At 33.6% G+C, this 21,895-nt stretch overlaps 1 protein-coding gene and 1 non-coding gene across 3 annotated transcripts in view; one reads left to right on the forward strand and one right to left on the reverse strand.

Annotated features, from left to right (window-relative positions):
• LOC125857882 (protein DEFECTIVE IN MERISTEM SILENCING 3-like) overlaps window positions 1-20,315 on the forward strand; it is a 61,942-nt gene extending 41,627 nt beyond the window's left edge. Inside the window, exons 2-9 of one of the 2 annotated variants that reach the window (XM_049537538.1) lie at window positions 5,701-5,780; window positions 13,028-13,165; window positions 13,362-13,476; window positions 13,892-14,129; window positions 14,995-15,186; window positions 15,284-15,604; window positions 16,406-16,628; window positions 19,965-20,315. In XM_049537538.1, the coding sequence (XP_049393495.1) occupies window positions 5,733-5,780; window positions 13,028-13,165; window positions 13,362-13,476; window positions 13,892-14,129; window positions 14,995-15,186; window positions 15,284-15,604; window positions 16,406-16,628; window positions 19,965-20,009 (1,320 nt within the window). In that variant the 5' untranslated portion in view covers window positions 5,701-5,732 and the 3' untranslated portion in view covers window positions 20,010-20,315. Of the gene's footprint in view, window positions 1-5,638; window positions 5,781-13,027; window positions 13,166-13,361; window positions 13,477-13,891; window positions 14,130-14,994; window positions 15,187-15,283; window positions 15,605-16,405; window positions 16,629-19,964 lie in introns of those variants that run through there. The other variant, XM_049537537.1, reaches the window with a different exon arrangement.
• Window positions 20,316-20,658: 343 nt separating this feature from the next.
• On the reverse strand, window positions 20,659-20,730 carry TRNAQ-CUG (transfer RNA glutamine (anticodon CUG)). The gene has a single exon. It is a non-coding gene; the product is annotated as a tRNA-Gln (tRNA).
• Between the last annotated feature and the right edge of the window lie 1,165 nt (window positions 20,731-21,895).

Raw genomic sequence — 21,895 nt, forward strand, 5'->3', positions numbered from 1 at the left:
CGACCACTAAATTGCATGTCCATTCACATTCCAAGTGAAAGTAAAACAGAAAATTATGATTACTAACATGCATGGTTTCAGGATATTAACAGTTGCAAGTTCCACTCAAAACATTTTGATCAGTCTGCATCTCCTTATTTTGTACTACCGTCTGTACATAAAGAATATACAATAATGATTAACTTTCATAAAATCGACATATCGAACAAAATATAAAAATAAAAATATAATTGTAGTCGATATACTAAAGGTAAGCAAGGTCTACTGAAAGATGTTACCAACTCAGACAAACTTCATATAATTTTTATCCTTGTTATGTATACTTCTTATCCAAAAATAAAAGGACTTGCCTGAAGCTGGCAATATGTTTCCATAGCTTGAAAAGATTTCTTTAAATTGTTTTTCTGAAAAGCAATGGCCATTAAATTACACATGGTTATTACTGTAATATTAAGAGTCTGTTTGGCATTACTGATAAAAATTGCTTATTTTCAGAAATATATTTTAAAATAGCTTTTCAAAAAAAGTGCTTTTGAAAAAAAAAATATGTATTTGGCTAAATTCATTTAAAAAGTGTTTTCCATTAGCAAATTGTGTTTGGCAAATATTTATTAAAAATACTTTTGAGAGTTAAACTACGAAAAAGGAACAAATATCAATGTACTTTTAGTATTAAGATTATTTTATAGAGAGAAATTATTTTTAATATCTATTACAAAAAATCCTTAATTTAATTTTTATTTTTATGAAACTAAAATGTACATATTCAATTTTCAATATACCTTATTTGGAGGGTTAAAATCTTTAATTATCTTTTTCTAATCTTGCAAAAAATACTTTTGTTATCTTTTTTCTAATTATGTAAAACAATACGTAATATAATAAATAAAATAATAACACATAAACATAAAATAAAATATAAAATATATAAAATTCTTAAATGAAACTTAACCAAACTTATGAGATAGGTTAATTAATAAGTGGTATTTTGGTAAATATGTATATATGGAAGAGATATTTAAGTCTTCATAAAAAATATTTTTTCATCAAAATAAATGCTTCTGAACTTCCAACAATAATGTCAAACAACCTCTAACAGTAAAAAGAGAAGAAAAAAAGATTAAAACTCCACAAGTATACACACGATTACAACAATGATTTTGCTTTTACGAATATTCTCAAATACTACATTGAATTTGAGGCGAATATACATAGAAAATTGTGAAAAAAAATTCATTATTGTTCAAAAATTAGTTCGTAAACCACATAGAATATACGTTCCCGTTCAAAGAATGAAACATCTAATGGAGCATAATCTAAGTCTGATATGCTAGCTTTTATATAAAATAAATCTATAAATAAAAAATATTTATGGATAAATCGGGAAAAAAGTTCTAGGGAATGAAACATATTTAAATCGAAAAAAGTTAGGTTAAAAAGCCCACGAAAAGAAAAGATAAATAGTATTTTATATTTTTCAGAAGTGCCACGAAGGCAAGCTTAAAATCTTTTTATATATATAAGATATTATAGATTATTTCATAGAAATGTGATTGAACTTTTTGTCCCTCCTTAAAAACTCTAGACAAAATTATCAATTTACTATTTTACTGTAATAATAATGACATAATATGAGTCCCTATTAAGACTAAAAATATTTAATTTTTACCCATGGTAGAAGTCTTCTCTATAAAAGTAAATTATAGCAGGACAATAGTTTTTTTCTCTTAGAAAAATCAAAGCAAGACAATAATTTTTTTCTCTTACAAATGTTCTTTGTCTTTATAATTTGGAATTTTTTAATTCCTTCGTTCGAAAAGTAAAATGATTTTTTAATATGCTCGTAGGTATATTAATTGTTTGAAGATTTTGAAGACGGGTAAAGATGTAAACATATGATAATTTTGAAGAAGTTCTAATTTCCAGAGGTCCTCTGTTTTTTTATATTTTTAAATTCATTAAAGTTCAAAGTTTATTAAAAAAACATTAAAAGCCGATGCAAGTACTTTTTTTTAATTTTTTTTGTGGTTAAAATCTTTATTTACTCCTTTTGTTTTATATTACTTGGTCCTTTACTTGCTCAACTTTTTTTTATGAGAAATTTTTAATTAGAGGTGTATTTTATTAAACTCTAAACTTTTCTGTTATTACTTTAACTAGTTATTAATACCAAGGTTGAAACGGAAAAATATAATTTTTTTTTTATTAATTTCATAAATTGAAACAACTGTTTCTAATAGATAGGCAAAGTAATATGAAACAAAGAGAGTAATTTCAAGTCATATACGATAAGATGTCAGAAACTGAATAAAATTCAGCAATGATGTAATTTCAAATTATAAATTAAATATCATCTAAAATCTCAATCTCGGATTACATAATAACAATCAATATGTGTAATACTAGAGACCCATTATTTTACCCAACCAATAACATGCCTTATGGTCATTTGGTAGAATGTTTAAGAAGAATGCTAAATAGAGTATATTAGTAATGCTTGCATTAGCAATGCATGTATTAGTTATGTTTGCATTAATTATACATAGATTATTTTAATGCATTGTTTGGATTGATGCATTAAAAATAGTATGTATGGTATTAAAAAAATTATTTACAAAGATACCCTTGACTTTTATGATGGAAAAGATGTAAAAAAGGTTTTGAGGGGTAAGTGGTTATCATATTAAAGCATGCATTGAATCCATTGCATTGCTAATACCTAGAAATCCATGGTATTAACAATGCACTCCTTAATACACAATAGAGTGTATAACTAATGCAAGCATTAGTTATACATAGGTTGAAAAAAAGTACCAAACAAGGCACCAATAATACACAAGGCTAATACATGCATTGTTTTTCCTAATACACTCTACCAAACGACCCCTAGTTTCAAAGTTTTTGGTCAAAAACATACTTAAACTATACCCCCAATTTAAACTACATCCTCAAATTATTATTCTTAACAGAAAACACCCCTCTATTATTTAAAATCTGACAACTTTCATCCTTTTATTAAAATTTGTCAAAAATTAACAAATTCTTCACAAAAACACATACGGTTCACACTACTTTAAAAAAAAACTCTTTAAATCACCCCAATAAGCCAATTTTGTCCATTCTACATACATTTAAAATAAAATATTGTGAATTATTTTTAGTAACAACGAAAGCATTGTCATCCTTTTAATTAGAAATTTTGTTTTTATTTACTTTTCATTTGATTTGATATCAAAAATTATCAGTTGAAATATTTTCTTATTGAATCGCTAAAAAGTGGTGTTGATCGAAAACTTTTACTTCTAATAATGGAAAACGAAACTCGAGTACTAGAGATCAAAATTAGCTGAATCTTGATTACCTCATCTATCAGTTTGCCCCAAAAAATTATTGATTTAACGATATTTTGACTTTGCAAGGTGAAGATGGTGTAAAATTAAGCTCCAACTTCATTCAGCTGGTAAAGGAGAAGAGCAAATCATGTCTCCTAGTAGACTCACACTGTCCTAACATTGTTTTTTTTAAACAACAAACAAGGGTCTAAAAAAATTAATTTTTGAAAGCTTTTTCCAACAAGTAGTAAAATTATAGAATTTTGTTTGATGAAAATAGTATGAATTGCATATGTTTTTGTGTGAAATTTGCTAATTTTTTGACAAATTTTAACAGAGGAATGGAAGTTGTTAAATTTTAAATACTTGAAGGATGTTTTTTTATTAAGAAAGATAATTATAGTATGTTGTTTAAGTTGATGATATAGTTTAAGGATTTTTTTAGCCAAAAACACCTAAGCTAAGCATAAGAAAAATAAGTTATAACCTAACATGAATATTGTTCAAGCAAATGTACCATGAACCCTCATACCATTATTTTATTCTTTGAGTAAAGCCTCAAAATGATATCAATCTATCAAAATTATGATTTATTAGTGGATACGAGGTTTTATCGATGCTCATGTTATGATATAAAAATTTAGGTTAAAAATTGAGTTGAAAAAGTTAATCCTATGAACTGACGTTGAAATTAAAATTTTCTTTCAAAATAAATTTACCCATAGGACAATGAACTCAAATTTGAAATTTTATCGAAAACAAATTTCAAATCGACTCTCAAATCATTAAAATATAATTTCAAATTACCTGTAAGAAAAAAATTCCAAACATTTTATGTTCATACATGATTCAAACGACAAAATCAGTGATAAATCAATGAAAAATTAACAAATAGGGAGTTATAATCTTACCAGCACAATGATATCTAGGAAAAACTTTAAAATCTCTCCATTTTGAGCTCAAAAACTCCCAAATAAACATAAAATGTCCAAATTTGACAATACAATTTTGTTTGTCTAAGTACCAAGCATTTTTCGTGAGTGTGAACCAACGAACCAACCTAGACTCTCTCAAAAGCAATCATATCCCTCTAAATGCGATGAATAATGTGACATGGTCCATTAACTCTTCTTTGTGAGCGCTCTGAAAAATTCCTCTAAGTAAATATGACCAAGGCTTCACGAATATTGAAGGTGGTGGGAAGTGGAGGATCTTTGCTATATGTAATTATATAAAACAAAGATTTCTGCATCCCGTCCATATTTGAGCTATGACTGTACTATCAAGTCTTAAGACTGATGGCACATTCAACCAAGAATGTCCGTTGTAGTATCTAAGACTTAAAAGACCGAAGTCTTGTTACTCTTTTGATTTAAAATCAGCAACAGACCGTTGGCCATTGAGTGTTATATACACCTTAATTGAAATGATTTGGGGTAGTACTTTAGCATCTTCAATAGTCAACAGTTCTTTGGGTCTTAACACCTTTCTTGTATCACCTCTTATGGTGAAGAAGATTAGTGAAGTAGCCTTTCTTACTGGACAACCTAACGAATAATGATTTGATTTGCACCCAAAAACAACAAAATCAACAATTCTAGATACAAGCATAGTAGAATAAATCTCCAAATTCGTTCGAGACCTCCCACATATGAATTAATAGTGCAATCGATGATAAAACACATTTTGTGCATGTTTGAATCATCAAATTACCATTCTAAGGTTGTTTTTACAAAATGTTATCATGGTCAACTCTAAACTTATAAAAAGACTAGAACTAGCTAAAGGGTCCAAATCTTCTCCGAACCTCTTGGAAATCGTGTCAATTTTCCATGTGAATCATAAGTTATCATTCAAACCTAGTGAAATCATCAAAACTAGAAATTGACCTTGGTCAAACTTTTCAAGTTTCAAAACTGAAAGAACTCACCTAAAATATATTCAATCGTCTCAAAAATTGTGTCATCCATCCTCTCAAGTCACAAAACGTTATACAATGTTATATGAAGGGTCAATTAGGGTATTGAAAAATTATTTTATAAACTTTTATCATGAATTAATTTGACCTAAATATTGATCCAAAATTTGATGGACTAAAATAAATTAAATGAACTAGTAAGAAATGAGCATATCAATAATCAAATCAAACTTAAAGCAAATTGTACGAGTTATGATTTGCTATTTTTGACGCTTCTAGAATAAAAAAAAAAAAAAAATACTAACAAAAATATTGAAAATTTTGTACACGTGTAGAATGAGTTATTAGTTTTCATGACCAAATAAATGCCAAAACGCCTTCATTTCCGAAGCCCTATATTCACTTTGCTGTCAGAACTCCTTCACTCTTCCCCTCCTAACGGCGCTACTGTCACTCTTCTCGGAATCTCCGGCGACCCAACGATGGACGGCGGCCAACGGAGAATGTCGATAGACAATGAGAAGGTTCAGGTTCTCTCTTTCCCTCTTCCCTCCCCCTCTGTTTTACCTTCAATTTTTTAGTGAATTAAGTGACTTTTCTACTCAATTGAAATGCTCATTCTGTCAATTGAGTTTCAGGATAAGTGATATAAACCATAAAAATACTTAATTAATGCTAATGGGCACGGATAAAGCCTTCATGCAGCTGTTCTGATAAAATTCTTCGTCAACTTCGATGTTCATTTGGCTGTTAGTTTAAGGTATCAGGGAATTTAGGGTTCTAGTTAGAGATTTTTATGATATTCAACTGTATATCAATATACATCATGATTACGTAGGAAGGAGGATGTTAGGATCTAGTTGAAATGGAAATTTTACAAAGCAAGAGCGGTGAGGTGAAAACCGTGACATGCTTTTCCTTTAAAGAAAAAGGTCTCTAATAAAATCCACCAGTTCCTTTATCGCCTGGGTTTATTGATCCTCAAGCCTCTTCAATATTTAGCTTCCCTTTCCTTTTTAGAGCCAGAGTTCTTTTTCTTTTCATTCACTAAAAATTAAAATGAGTTAAAATATCCTTGACTGAGGATCCAGGGGATGGGAAGCCTCAGGAAGGAGTAAATCTGATGACTTCACTAAGTAGGGATGGCAACTGGGTGGAGCGGGTTTTGTCTTATGCGGGGTGGGGTGGGTTTGACTTTATGTGGGGTGGGCCGGGTAGGGGGATTTGAAACTCTTTTGAAAAGAAATAATGTGGGTGCGGGGCAGGTTGTGGGTTCTTTCTCTTAATTCCATCCCTGTAAACATAGCTTCATTTTCCTTGAATAAGGGTTACATAATATGTTATATAATAGTTGAAACTAATTAAAAATGAAATATAGAATCAAAATTAATTTGAAGTCCATATATAGGTTAAGTGCTCAAATTTAAATATTCAATAGACTTCTAATATTAATAGAATGGTACTAGTTAGTAGTTAGTTTGAGACAAGTTCACAACTCTTATAGTATTTAAAAATCACAATAAACATACTCATATAAATAGAAAAAAATTATTTTCTTAATTTGGTTAATTTGACATATTTTCTCTTACTGCACAAATATATTTATAATTTCATTGTACACTGTAACAAAATGACAAGCAAAAAGAGAAACAAAGAAGAACAAAATAGGATACAAATTAAATATTTCTGAAACTAGGAATGATAATGAGAGAAAACTATTTTTTTTTTTTTGAAAATGGTAATTGATTCTATTTCTGCAGAACAGTACATAGGTTGTACTGAAACCCGTATTTACATAAGGAAACTCTAATAATACCGACCTATCCCTATAATGAGTCTAAGACATCAATGATAGAGATGGTATCATTAGAGTAAATTTGATTACACCAAAAACACAGAGTCGAAATGCAATTCAGTTTAACTTGTTGCATACTACTCTCCCTATTCTCAAAAACTCTAAGGTTCCTCTCTTTCCATATTGTCCACCAAATAGTGGCAGGGACAATTCTCCAGTTACTCCTGTTTTTTGCTTGTGTCCCTGCTTCATCCCAGCTAAATAGAGCCTCTGAAATTCTCCCAGGCATGGACCAGGAGATGCTTTTACGTCTCAGGAACAAATTCCACAACTTGCCAGTGACTTCGCATTGGATAAACAAATGATTGACTGTTTCTGCAGTTTTCCCACAGAAAAAACATCTAGAGCAAAGTGTAATTCCCCTCTTCATTAAATTCTCCTGTGTTAATACTGCTTCTTTTGCCAATAACCACACAAAGCAAGACACCTTGTAGGGGATCTTGGCTTTCCATATCTGTTTCCAGGGCCACTTGAGTAGCTGCAGATTTGGATGATTCAACTTCTTGTACACTGCACCTACTTTAAAAATCCCTTTACTGTTTCCCAACCACTGCAATCTGTCTCGCCCCATTTTCCAGACCACTAAATTGATCAATGCTTCTAAAAAATTCGGTTACTCTTGGAATTTCCCAGTCATCGAGGTGTCTTCTAAATACAAAATTCCACCCTTGAGGAGTCCATAAGTCAGCTATAGTACTTTGTTGCTGAAGAACTAAATTGTGGATGTCAGGGAAGAGAGTCTCCATATTTCCTTCTGCATGCCAATCATCCTTCCAAAACCTAGTTTTTATGCCATCTACCACTTTGATCGTGGTGTTAGGTTTGAATTCATTCCAAAGTTCTCTAATGGATTTCCATAAGCTAACACCATAAGGGGTGGTAACCTCCTTTGTCATCCAACTATCACTCTCATCATATTTTGCCTTTATGACTGTGCCCCACAGATTCTGATTATCATTTGAGTACTTCCAAAGCCACTTCATCCTCAAAGCTTTACTCTGGTTCTTCATGTTCTTGATCCCCAGACCCCCAACTCTTTTTTCGGTGATCACAGTTTTCCATTTGACTAAGTGATATCCTCTCCTTTCCTTGTTCCCTTGCATTAAAATTTTCTCCTGATGCTATCCAACCTATTGATGATTCCCGGTGGGATAGGAAATAATGACATCATATATGTTGGAAGTGCATCAAGTACAAAATTAATCAAAGTTAGTCTTCCCCCTAAAGAGAAAACTATTGCTTTGATTTAGTGTTAAATTTGATGGTTGATATCTTTATTGATTTTGATTGGTTTTTCAAAAAAAAAAATTTCTTTCTAAAACACATAAATTATTAAGTTCTTATAAATTAAATAGTATCTCAGAACAGTAATGATATTAAATAGTATCTGGATAGGGGAAAAAATGAATTGAAATATTGAAATTTGAGGCAAGTTATAATTGCATGATTCAGACAAATAAAAATGAGAATAATTAAGTGGGGCGGGTATATGCGGGACGGGTTTATGTGGGTCGGGGCTGAGCGGGTTGAAAATGCTAAAAAATGTTATGGGGGCGGGGCGGTTTGCGGGGCAAGCTCAACCTGCTCCGCACTGCCCCATTGCCACCCCTATCACTAAGACAACAAATCAGAATATGGTGGAACACAGTGTCTTGGATTCTGGTTGACTGTAGTGAAAGAAAGGAACTCTAGATGTTTTGAAGACAAAGCAAACTCCATACAGCAGACCAACTCTAACTGTACACTTTTGTTATCTTTTTGGTGCTAGGAAGAATTTGTAAATGAAGCAGAATCAATACTTTGCACCTTAGAATCCCTACAAGATTAGAAACTGATTATTCTGTTGGTTTTTACACACCTATACCTGTACATTTTTCAGCACTTGGTTGCTGCTTTTGTTATAATGAAATAACATTTTCTATAGAAAAGAATATGGAAGAGAAATATACAATGAAGGACAAAACGTATTACATGTTTGGCCAATCAGACCTACATCCACAAGTGGAGAGGAGCAATTCACTATTTCAGTGATGGCTATTAAGAGTAAAGAAGAGCTGACACTCTAATAATCTCAGAAAGATTTAGAAGATAGAATAACCTCACATAATACTGTCACAAAATGCTCACAAAGAGGTTTACTCTTTTTTGTTTGTTTGTTCAAAAGACGAGGCCCCACAGGGCTATTTTATTTATAAGTTAAATGATCAAAACAAAGTAAAGGAAAAAGGAAAGTGTACTCAAAACCAAATGAAAGCAGAAGGAAAGAAGCTCTATTCTAGAAAGTGCTAGGAAAAATCTGCTCGGAGAGGCACTGCACTCCCACTTTGAGCTTCGATTGCGGTACTTGAGCTGAGCACATCGTTGCCGTTGAAGATCAAGAGCTATATTTGTATAACCCAGATTGTAATTTACCATTTTGTTATCTGGTATCTTTTCTGTTGTCCAACTGTATTTGGTCTTGTTGTAAATTGTATTTTGTTTCCTGTTAATCCTGCTACAATTTAGCAAATAAAGCTTTTGAGACATCCTGTAGGCTTTTAAATCCCAGTGCACCTTCATCATAAGGATGACATAGCACAGTCCAAGAAGTTCAATGTTTGCTAGAATTTCTTATTGAATTACTCCCGAAAAACTTAGCAAACATCCTGTGATAACCTCTGCAAGAGGGTCAGTCACAAGCTTACAACAGTCTGACAACAAATGTATGGGGTTGCTTTGTAAGATATGTTTAACGAGAGTGATTCTCCCACCAATAAATAGCCATTTTCCTATCCAGGAAAAGAGTTTGTTACTCACTTTATCAGTGATTTCTTTGTAATGTGCATTCTTCCTCCTGCTATAGTAGGTTAGCACCCCTAAGTATGTACAGGGGAACACTTCTCTTGGAATTCTTGTAATTTTGTTCACCAATGTCACCACCTCATTCTTTGTATTTTTCATGCGTATACACTGCAGTGCACTCTTTCCTTTGTTAATCAGCTGTCCACTCACTTTCTCATATGTAGCCAATGTTTCCATCACCAATTTTAAGGAATATTCTTTTGCTGAAGTGAAAATTTTAGTATCATCAGTCTATGCTAAGTGGTTGATGTATGGGATCCACTTTGGCATTCCAAATCCTCTGAACTTCTCATCCTTGTGTAAGGCGTTGAAGGTTCTTGACATGCATTTAGCAGCTATGATAAATAAAGTTGCTTCACTCCCCTAGTAGATTTAAAGAAACCCTGTGGCTTACCATTCATTAGAATAAAATACCTATTGTTAGAGATTATTCTGTATACCATGTCAATTAGCAAATCTCCAAAAACCATTCTTCTTAGCACTTTAGTCAGGAACAACCATGAAATTCGATCATATGCTTTGTCATGTCCAGCGTTATCACTGCTGGGTTACCCTTTATCTTAATATCATGCACAATTTCTTGGACCAATAATATATTCTCAACTATGCTTCTTCCTTCCATAAAACCTGCTTGCTGGAGAGATGATTGTTGCCAGTAGGTATACCAGTCTTTCATGTATGGTCTTGGAGAAAATCTTTCATGTGAGTGAGGTTGCTCAAACTGATCTGAAAAGGTCACAACATCCATTTTGGGCAATAACACCAGATTTATGCATGTGACAGTGACATGTCCTGGTAATTCATGTCACAGAAGAAAAAATGCACCATTGTTAGCACATCTGTTTCAATTATGTCCGAACAGTATCGGTAGAGCTTCCCAGTGAAACCATGTGGACCACCTGAACTATCTACATTTAGACTAAAACAACTCTTCACATCTTCTATCTCTGGAATTTCATGAATCTAATTATTCAGTTCTGCATTAATCAGTTGAGGTATATGATTCAGTATCATCTCAAAGTTTGTTGGAATGTGATCCTCAACAATTGATCTGTGTAAAACGTTATAGCCTCCTGCATGATATCCTCCTCCTTATCCAGCAAGTTCTCATTAGGATCTTTAATCTTCTTGAGTTGTAGTTTATTTCTCTTATCAGTTACATGAGAATGAAAGAACTTGGTGTTCCTATTCACCGTTTCTAAACCACTGCATTCCAGCTTTTTGCTTCCAAAACTTTTCCACCATATCATAGAATTTTATCAGTTCAGCTTGTACATTTTTGTAGCCTCTTCCTGTTTCCATGGGTAGGATTTTGTTCAAATTCCAGCACATGGACCTTAATTACTACTTCTAGAGTTTGCATCTGTTTGAGTATGTCACCATATGTATTGCTACTCCTTTTAGGCAATGCCTTACTGACCTTCTTCAAATTATTATGTGCAATAACCATTGAGTCTGGACCAAAGTTCCCTGACCAATTTTGTCTGACTACCTCCCAGAATGTCTCATATTCCACCCAAAAATTATGAAATCTGAAAGATTTCTTAATTACTCTACTATCCTCTTTGTAAAGTGTTAAGAGAGGTGCATGATTAGATCCTTGTTAAATTAAATGTGCCACTTCCAGGTTAGGAAACATACTCATACCCGATTACGCAAACATTTATCCAGTCTTTTAGAAATGCAAGTTTCATCTGATCTACCATTCAACCAAGTGACATGGTACCAGTGAAGTGAATCCCGTATCTGATAATTGACATTCAGTTAGGCAGCAAGAAGTCTTCAGTTTCAGCCCACCAAACTTCTGATATTCATCCACAATCACATTAAAATCTTCCCCTACTAACCAAGGAGTTCGTATTTGAGTAGATTGATCATAAAGTGCATCCCAAAGTTCTATTCTACTATCTCTGTCATTACTAGCATATTTCTGTAATCTGAGTCGATTGTAATGTTAATACCTGGTCCGTGTCCATCATTATTTTAACTTGAAATTCATCTATCACAAAAACCTAGATTTTCCCATTGATATTATGCCTTTTTGTTCCCATTATTAACCACTGTCTGTACTACGTGTCTAACATGTTTAAAAGGCTCCATCAGAACTATAAAGTTGAAGTGTTTTTGTGTATTCATCACAGCAACTCTTTCAAAGGCATACTGAATTTTTACCAACCTTATATTCAATATTAGTGAATTATTCATTGGTGAGTAGCTTTGGCACCTGCAAACCTTGTTTGCTTGCACACTCCTTGCTGGCTTAGGAGGCACACTCTTATCTCTGGTTGCTTTTGTTTGTCTGTTTTCTTTCCTTGCATTTTAGGTGTGTCTAAGTGATCGACCCTGTTGTTTCTGGCCTCTTCCTTTTGTATGCTTGTATTGTTTTACACTGTCACCTCATCAACATCTTCTCCAATATCTATTTGATCCTCCTTGTTGTCTTCCCCATTTAACCCCCTTGTTTCAAAATTCTTAGCAGCTATCTGGCCTTTGTCCATATATGTTTCTGGATCAGAGTTTTGTGATCTATCCTGTATCCCCTTCTCTTTGTCTTGACTATGTGATGTGTCTGATGTATTTGATTGTGTCTCTTCATTCTCCTGTTCTTATGCTCTACTCATGCCTTCTTGAACTCTTTTGCCAGTTACTCAGGTGGGTTTCTCCTCTGATGGTTCAACATCAGGATTGTTTTCATTGATACCATCCTCAAATTTATCCTCTTTCTCATAATGTATCATTTTCCCGTTATGATCCTAGATTTCTCCCTTGTCTTGTTTCTCTTGTTCCTGCTCGTCATTATTTTGCGTTAGCTCCCTCTGGCTTTGAACTATCACTATCAACAACACCATTGATATCTTTGTTCAACCTTCATTATATATTTTCAGAAGGAAAGTATATTTTATGTTCCTCCTAAATGAAACAAAGATAAAAAATATTGGCAAGTACGATTTCCGCTTTACTATTACTTGTTACACTGTATATATGGTGAGAACTCTAGGACCTTAAAATAGACACTTGTTGAATCTTTTCTTAATAAGCAACTCTAATAAACTGATGTTTGCTTTTACGTTTCTTTTCCAGCTGCCAATCAGTCCTAAGGCATTAGTTGTGCATGATCCATCGCTCAATCAAGGAGGCCAGATTAATTCCCCCGTTTTTGCTGCCAATCGTGACCCAATGCAAAATGGATCTGCTGAGGCAGTTATCTGCAATTCCAAGGTTGTTAAGATTATGAAAGATATCTGCCTAGTTTATTTTATTTCATTCATGGATGTATTACGCACAATAGTCTTGATAAGAGGTATAGATATGTGTACTTATATCCATCATTGAGATGATATCATGATAATGCACATGATAATATATTGTGTAGTAGATGGGTCAATTTCATGACTCTGTCATTTAATTCTGGCAGAAACTTGAGGATGCAATGCAGGAGATTGGTCTTAAAATTAAACACCATGAAGATAATGTCAAATTCTTGAAGGCTCAGAAGAACAGGTTGGATGATTCAATTTTGGATATACGAGGTACTGTTACTTCTTTTCAAGTTAATTAGGTGTGCTGCAAATTGCATGTACAAAATTTTAGAAGGTTACTGTAGCTGTTTTGTTTTTCAGTATCCTAGAACATAATGCTTGTACTCTGTCTTTATCGGAAGGAAACAATCAAACATTGCAAGATTTTCATATCAAGGGACGTCTTTGTCATTTCAAGTAAATATGGATTTTGTGATGCCTGTACTAGTACCACAAAATATCAGCCATCGGCTAGTTTGAGTAACAGAGGCCTAATATATTGTTCATGGTTTAATGTTGTGTATTGCCTTTTTAAAAGCACTCCATGTAGACTATAATATTCATTTTAACAGTTTTTCTTTCCCTTTTTGCATATGCCTTGCACTGTTCCCCAATTTTGATTCCTTGTGCTTGTGGTGTATTGTAGTTGTTCTTGGCAAGACTCATTCAGCAAGTGAAACTGGTTCTGAAAATAAGGAATCTTCCAATCGGCAGAATGAGGAGGAGACCATTGAACAAATCTTAAGTTTTGATAAATCTGCAGCTTCCATCTGTGTCCAGCTGCAAAAGCGTACTGGAACTCAGATTACTCATATTCCATTTATGAAGGACATGATAGGAATTATTGCTTTGCTTGGGAAGGTTGATGATGATAATCTCAGCAGGTTAGTTTTACCAAAAAAAAGATAATCTCAACAGGTTAGTTTAACATAGCATCCAGTAATTGCTGGTGTTCTCTACAAAAAATAGATAAAGTAGAAAAAGGAATAAGCTGTTCTATGAGTCCACTTTCTATGCTAGCTCTCTATAGCCATGTTCAAGAAATTATAGCATTTGTTCACTCTGTCCCAATCAAGATGACAGTATGTGGCTGCATGAAGGTGAAGACTTTTTTGATACTGTGCATGAAGGTGAAGACTTGAGACAAAAAGTTTGATATGTTCTGGTCTTTGAATCCGTCACAGGTATACTTAGAGTGATTAGGGTTTGGAGATCGCGAATTAGGGTAGAAGGTTTGTTGGTAGTTGAACATCTCTCACTTTCTTACGAGATAGACTTGGTGGTCGTACCAACTATATTATTATTATTATTAATAATAGTAATGATATCTATATTTTACTTTTATCCCCTCACTGGGTATCTTTTTGTTATTAAAACTTTTGAACCTTCACTTTGTAAAATTGACCTGGGAATAACCCCTTAGCATGTGAGACACTTTTGTGTATGATAATGAGCATCTCTTTGCTTAAATTAGGTCTTGCCGTGACGTAGGAGTTAGGAATCTGAATAGTTCTCTGCATTTTGAGAATAGAAGATGAAAGAAGCATGGCGTTTGAAGAATGTTAGAGTGGGTTAAAGTCCCACTATGGACGTGTAGTTTGCATATATGGACTTGGGCAATCCCTCCCTCATAAGCTATATTTTGGGGTTGAGTTAGGCCCAGGTGCCATATCTTTACCAAAGACGTAGGCAGATAATGGAAGTTCACTGTATTATGACTGACATTTGTATCATAATCTTGAAATTCAGAACTCTCTCGGATTATCTTGGGCTCGAAACCATGTTAGGAGTTGTTTGCAAGACGCGTGATGGACTTAAAGCACTGGAAACATATGATAAGGAAGGTCTTATAAATAAAAGTTCTGGTCTTCATGGACTTGGAGCTTCAATTGGGAGACCTTTGGATGACCGATATCTCGTAATCTGTCTTGAGAACTTAAGGTTTGATAATATGATGATCTCTTCTTGCAAATGCTACTCATATTCTTTAGCACTTCCTTACTCTCTTTTCTTTTTCCTTTTTGAATTATCGTTTTAGACCATACAATGGTAAATTTATTGCTGATGACCCTCAGAGGAGGCTTGACATAAAGAAGCCAAGATACCTCAATGAGGAAACTCCTCCTGGTTTTCTTGGTTTTGCTGTCAATATGATCAATATTGACACTGCGAACTTATATTGTGTTACAAGCACTGGTCATGGCCTGAGAGAGACCCTCTTCTATAGACTCTTCTCACATTTGCAAGTATACAAAACAAGGGCTGACATGCTGCAGGCACTACCTCTTATAGCTGATGGAGCCATATCGTTGGATGGTGGGATCATAAAGAGTGGTGGTATATCTTCCCTAGGCGAGAGGTAAAGAGGCTTGCCTTAAATAGTGTCATTATTTCATTCATAAATTTTTCTTTCTTTCATAGTTCAACTTGTTTGTGAAGATACCCTAAAGAATTGATTGCCTATCAACTTGTTCCTTTTTGAGTATCAAGTAATATACTTGATCTCTAACTTTGCGCCTTAATTGGAAATCTGATGTTATTTTGTGACCATGTTGCTTGACCTTTGTGGAGTTTAGTAGTTCGACCTTTCACTAACTTCCTCTTTCAATCTGCATAGAATGGTGTATGAAATCATGTTCTTCTCTTTCTATGTTCATTTCAAAATGATTAACAGACCATTGGCAAATGAATCATTATTCTTTTAAAAAAGGTGTGTGTGTGGGGGGGGTGGGGGGGGTGGTGTCTACAACACATTTTAGAAGTTAATCAGGAAAGATTATCTATAATATTATATTCTGGTGGAGGAGTTTTCAGGATTTATCACGTTCAGAGTCTTAACACATTTTAGATTTACCTGAATGATGTTTGTCAATTATTGATATCTTAATCTCACTGTCTCCTAGGAGTTGTTTTTAATCCTACTCCTATGTTCATAGATCATATGTATTTGAGTTTGTATGTTTATATATTAGATGTATTTGAATTTGCAGCACAATTTATTTTTCTTGTTGATTGCTTCACTGAATCATTATCCTCTCTACCTTCCCAAGGTAGGGGTAAGGCTGCCCAGACCCCACTTGTGGGATTTCACTGGATATGTTGTTTGTTTGTATTGCATCACTGAATCATTTGGATTCTTTCTTTCTCGTGTACATTTAAGGGAAGTCAAGATCAAATTTCCAAAGAGTTCTGGAAGGCCGAATGTACCTGAAAACTATTATGAGACTGAGAACCGGATGAAGGAGCTGAAGTGGAAAAGGGCAAGATTTGTGGATGATTTACAGAGAGAACAAACATTACTGGACCATGCAAAGTTCAACTTTGAAATAAAGAAACAAGAGTTTGTCAAGTTTCTTGCACAAAGCTCATCCTATGTTTCAGCGGTAATTATTTTTAGTGTTTCTAGTTAGACTATGCATGCTAATCAATGATTTATTCGTAATAATTTGTGTTGTTGATGCCAAGTAAATATAAATTAAGTCATCTCTGGGTTGGTTTAGGTAGCTTGAGGATTTCTAACTTGATCCTCCTTGCCCTTACATCCTACTTTAATTGATTGACGATGTCATTTGATACTGCAAGCTATGCTTAAATTTTATCATGCTAGCAGAGAACTCTGCATGGAAAGCGATGCTATTTTTTTTCCCCTTTTTAGAACTGTAAAGCTTGTGCTTGCTTTGGTATGCCTGTTACAGATGTTCTCTTTGAGCAGTCCAAAGATGTAGAGATATAGGAAGTGAAGTGCTTTTTTTTTTTTTTAGTTTAAGCCATCACCTTAGGTTGTGGGTCTGAGGTGTAGGGGGTTTTGCTTGAACCCCGACCATGTTAATTAAATAGCAAAAATATGTATAATGACAAGAGGGGGACATGGAACCTTGCCTCAAGTCTACAAAAAAAGATTGCACAACAATCTTGCTAGGAAAGGAAGTAGCCTATAAACAATCATTTCCAAATATCCAAAAAGAACTTTAACTAACAAAGAAGTTACATTTTTCATAAACCATTGGTAATTTTTGCTACAACAATTTCATGAGAAAAGGACAAAAGTTTTTTTCTTGGATGCAGTAAAACTGTCCTTTTTCAATTGAAGATGTTCATATTCTAACCTCATTACAGATGAGAGAGAGCACATTTGCTTCTAGTTTGTGAATGTGAATGGCTCTTTCCTTCAACTGACCAGTTCCTTCTCGTTTGGAGGTGCTAATAAATTTCCTATTTCCCCACTTACTGTTCCTGATAGCCTCTGAATAGGGAATGTCTTTGTTTGTCAATCTTGAATTGAATGTCGATGGTAGAGAGGCATTTATGAATCTGCCTATCTTGTTAGCAATGTCCTTCCACCCAACATTAAAAGCTAGTCAGGGATGACAAGTGCAAAACTTCGTGCACGTAGGTTTGGCATCTACATATTTGCTTCCTTGTATTTGGAGTCCTCTAGTAGCAATATCTGAAATTTTGGACATTGTTAGGCAAGACAAATGATGAGCTTGGGAAGGATCTTTTGCAGAACTTACTGTAAAAGAATGGTCTAATTTATGTGCACTTCTGCTTAAGTAATTTGCTACAAGAGGAGACATGGATAAATAGAAAATTTAGTAGTTCTGGTATTAAATAGTCAATCTGTTGCGATGTTTTCCCCGATCCCTGCATCAAATGTGTCTGTTCTAAGCTTTTAGGGTCGAAAGACTGTTTTCTGCATAATGTTTTGATCTCCTAGTAATAGTGGTAAGAATTCATGAGAGAGAAAATATTGAAGAAATGAGTGGAATATATGTTAAGGGTACCAAATGAAGACTAAGTATATTAAGGCTGCAATTTAGGAAGATCTGGATAACAGGTCCCTCAGGTCCCTGGTGTATTACCTGGACTGTTTGTAAAGAAGAAATTGGAGTTGTTTCAAATGACGAACATAGCGATACTACATAGTATAAACTGTACATGTTTGTGAAACCTAGCTTTTTACCGTAGAATGCAAATGCCGAATAGTATAAACTGTACTATTTCAAATGACGAACATAGCGATACTACATAGTATAAACTGTACATGTTTGTGAAACCTAGCTTTTTACCGTAGAATGCAAATGACGAATATGTAGAATCTATTGGGGAATCCCATCCGCACTTGATTGGAAAAATTAGTATAGTCGGTCTTGTTTTGATTCGGGAGAAAATCTTTTTAAAAGGCATCTTGGCCTAAGAGGACTGAGATCTATAAGGCAAGCACCAAAACGCTAGCACAAACTGCTCCCACATACACTCATGATAAGGGAGGGTGGGGACAACCAGGCCACCACTTTTACCCTTAAGAGGCTAAGGTCCAAGGGGCTCCTACAGGAAGTAAGCTTCACCCAAAAAGTTGCTCAGAATTCCTATCAAGGGCGTTCCCTACTATTCATTTCCTAAATTCCTTTCACCTTAACTAGCTAACTCAAAACAAATTGAGTGTAGCCATGGATTCTTTTCTAGGACTTCAAGATATCTCGAGAGTAGAAGAGGAGAAGCTCCAATTAGAGTTCTGAGATCATTGCAAATATGATGCAACAAACTTGGAACCACACTCGCGGTGTGGAAGAGAGGAATGAGTCTCTCCTCCACAAATGAAGGGAACTAACTGCGTGGGTCGCCCCCATAGCTTCGTATTCCTAGAATAGAAGAGTATGTCGACTATTTGTTGTTTTAGAAGGCTTAAATTAATGTGGATGCAAAGTAGTGTGTTTTAATTTAGGGTGTTCTTTGTCTTCTTTTAGTGGAGATCTATTACGATGCCTGCTGAAGATAGACTCCTATCTATGCTCAATGTTATCAAAAGCAAAAAGCGCAAAAAAGTTCTAAGGTCCATTGGCGCTTTAGCGCAAAGTGCAAATAGAGCATGGGCTTTAATGCAAAATGCTGCAAAGAGAGAAAAAAATATAATTATATATATGAAAAGAATTATAAGTACGAATAACAAATCAAAAAACAAAGAAATTGAAAAAAAAAACGATAAAGTGAAATATCAATTGTTTAGTGTCATTAGAGGTTCATTGACGAGGAAAAGTATGCCTTAGAATCTTGATGATGACACGGAAGGTGAAACGCTCAACACGTATTGAGTCTCGCTTCAGGGCTTAAGCGCGCTATGCCAACTATTTTGTTTGGTTTTATTAATTATGTTTGCGTGTATGGCAAAAACCCTGTTTGGAAACGTTGACTACTTATGCTATTATAATACTGATAAAGGCTTATTTGTATAAATGTGCTGAAAATGTTATTCTTTCCTTTTTTTTCTTTCTATAGTGGAGATAGTCTCACAAAATGACAGACATAATATTAAAGGACTCTACCTTTGCTTCCTTATCCTTGATAGCTAGATGTGAACCTTCACGAGTGGAGAAAAAGCACCTTGTCTATCTTACACACCTCATGCAAGACAGATGTATAATATGATTTTGACTGTGATGGACCTTGTAGATTCCATATTGTTGTAAGATTTTAGGCATAAAATGCAAGATGATTTTAACTCTTCATAGAATCCATTACAGAGATGTAAGAAAGGTAGTCAATACTCTACCTACATATTTCTCCTTCACTGCTATCTTTGTAAATAAAGTTATCCGTCCTTATAAAATGAAATAGAGGATATCAGTTTACACTTCTTTTTTGACAGGATGTATTATTTACCAGTTGTACCTTATGAAGTTTTGCTCTCAATGTATGACCTATTGTCTCCGTGTATGCAGCCTCAGTTTCCAGCAGGAGGGGAGCGGTCAACTCCGATATCATGATTGTGTGGGAACTTTGAGACCATTTCTACATTAGACAGATGGATGTTTTATCAGTTGATTTAAAGCTCCAGCTTTTAATTTATATTCTGGATAATGACCTCTTGGATAATATGTGCAGTTCAATGTCATCCTTGTTTGGGTCAATTTCAGCATTAGGTGCAGGCTTATGCCAATCTGATTCATGTTTAGGTGAATTTTCATAGATGAGTGGTAGTTCGTTCATTCGGAACAGGTATACAGAAAATGTTCTATCAATGTACAGCATCGTATTAGTTATTGAACTTTCGTTTGACGCTTAAGGTTGAACCATATTGCAACTTGCATCCCCCTGCTATTGGTTATTGATATCTAGTTTCAGTTGACAAACTGGCTATGCTTATGTTCAAAAAAAAGCTTGGTAGTAAATAAAAACTCATGAATTTTCAAGTAATGTCTACACATTGTATTTTCAAGTACGAGCAACTTATTAACTTTCTCCATACATTTTTACTTGTCAAGTATATTAAAAATAGTTGGCCAATTTTACTTGTCAAGTTTGGAAAATCAAGAGATAGTGAACAATTTTGGAGTGATATAGTAAAATTATTCCGAACAAATAGGAATATGGACAGTATTATTTGCAAAACAAAAAAAAAACATATAAAAAGAAAGGTTCCACCGAGACTTGAACTCGGGTTACTGGATTCAGAGTCCAATGTCCTGACCACTAGACCATGGAACCACTAAGTTACAATTTTTAGGCATAAATTGAATATATTTACATTTTTCAAATATTAAAGCAAAGTCTACAATCTTCACCAATAAATATGTATTGTTATTTTCAATCAACTGCAAAATGATTTTTACTTAGCAAATGATAGATAACTTTTTTGGACGAAAAATGTAAGGATGTATATACTTTGGTAAATATTAAATTACTAGAAAATTTAGAAGTATGAGTTCAACATTATGATATTTAATATGAATTTTCAAAAAAAATCATATTCAATATTCATAAAAGTATATCAAAATAGTGAATAACTTAAAGAATTAACTAATTATATTACATACAATATTCATATATATTACTCTTATACACAAATTTAATTTGACATTACACACAAATTTAAATCATATAACATTAATTTGATCCTATTCTTCTCACTCATTTAGTATAATATAATAAAATTAGAGTCATATTTCTTGAAGTTGAAGTCAAACAAATTATAATTATCACTTACATCTATTCACTTTTTTCTCACCATTTTGTATAATACGACAAAATTGGAGTCATATTTCTCGAAGTTAAGTCAAACAAAATCGTAATTATCATAATTATACTAATCTTACACACAAATTGAAATCGTTTCACATTAATTTGATTCACTTCTTCCCACTCATTTAGTATAATACGATAAAATTGAAGTCATATTTCTCGAAGTCAAAGTCAAACAAATCATAACTGTCACTTACATTGATCTACTTCTTCCCATTCATTTCACATAATACGATAAAATTAGAGTCATATTTCTCGAAGTTGAAGTCAAACAAATAATAAGTAGCACTTATGTCAATCAACTTTTTTCACTCATTTCGTATAATACGATAAAATTGAAGTTATATTTCTTGAAGGTAAGTCAAACAGAATCATAATTATCATTTATATCGATTCACTTCTTCCCACCTGTTTCATATAAACGACAAAATTGGAGTCATATTTCTCGAAATTAAAAGTCAGACCAATCATAAATATTACTTACCTTACACACAAATTGAAATCCTATCACATTAATTTGATCCACTTCTTCCCACTCATTTCGTATAATACGTTAAAATTGAAGTCATATTTCTCGAAGTCAAAGTCAAACAAATCCTAACAGTCACTTACATTGATCTACTTCCTCCCA

Source organism: Solanum stenotomum, chromosome 3, assembly GCF_019186545.1.
Source record: "Solanum stenotomum isolate F172 chromosome 3, ASM1918654v1, whole genome shotgun sequence".
NCBI lineage: Eukaryota > Viridiplantae > Streptophyta > Magnoliopsida > Solanales > Solanaceae > Solanum > Solanum stenotomum.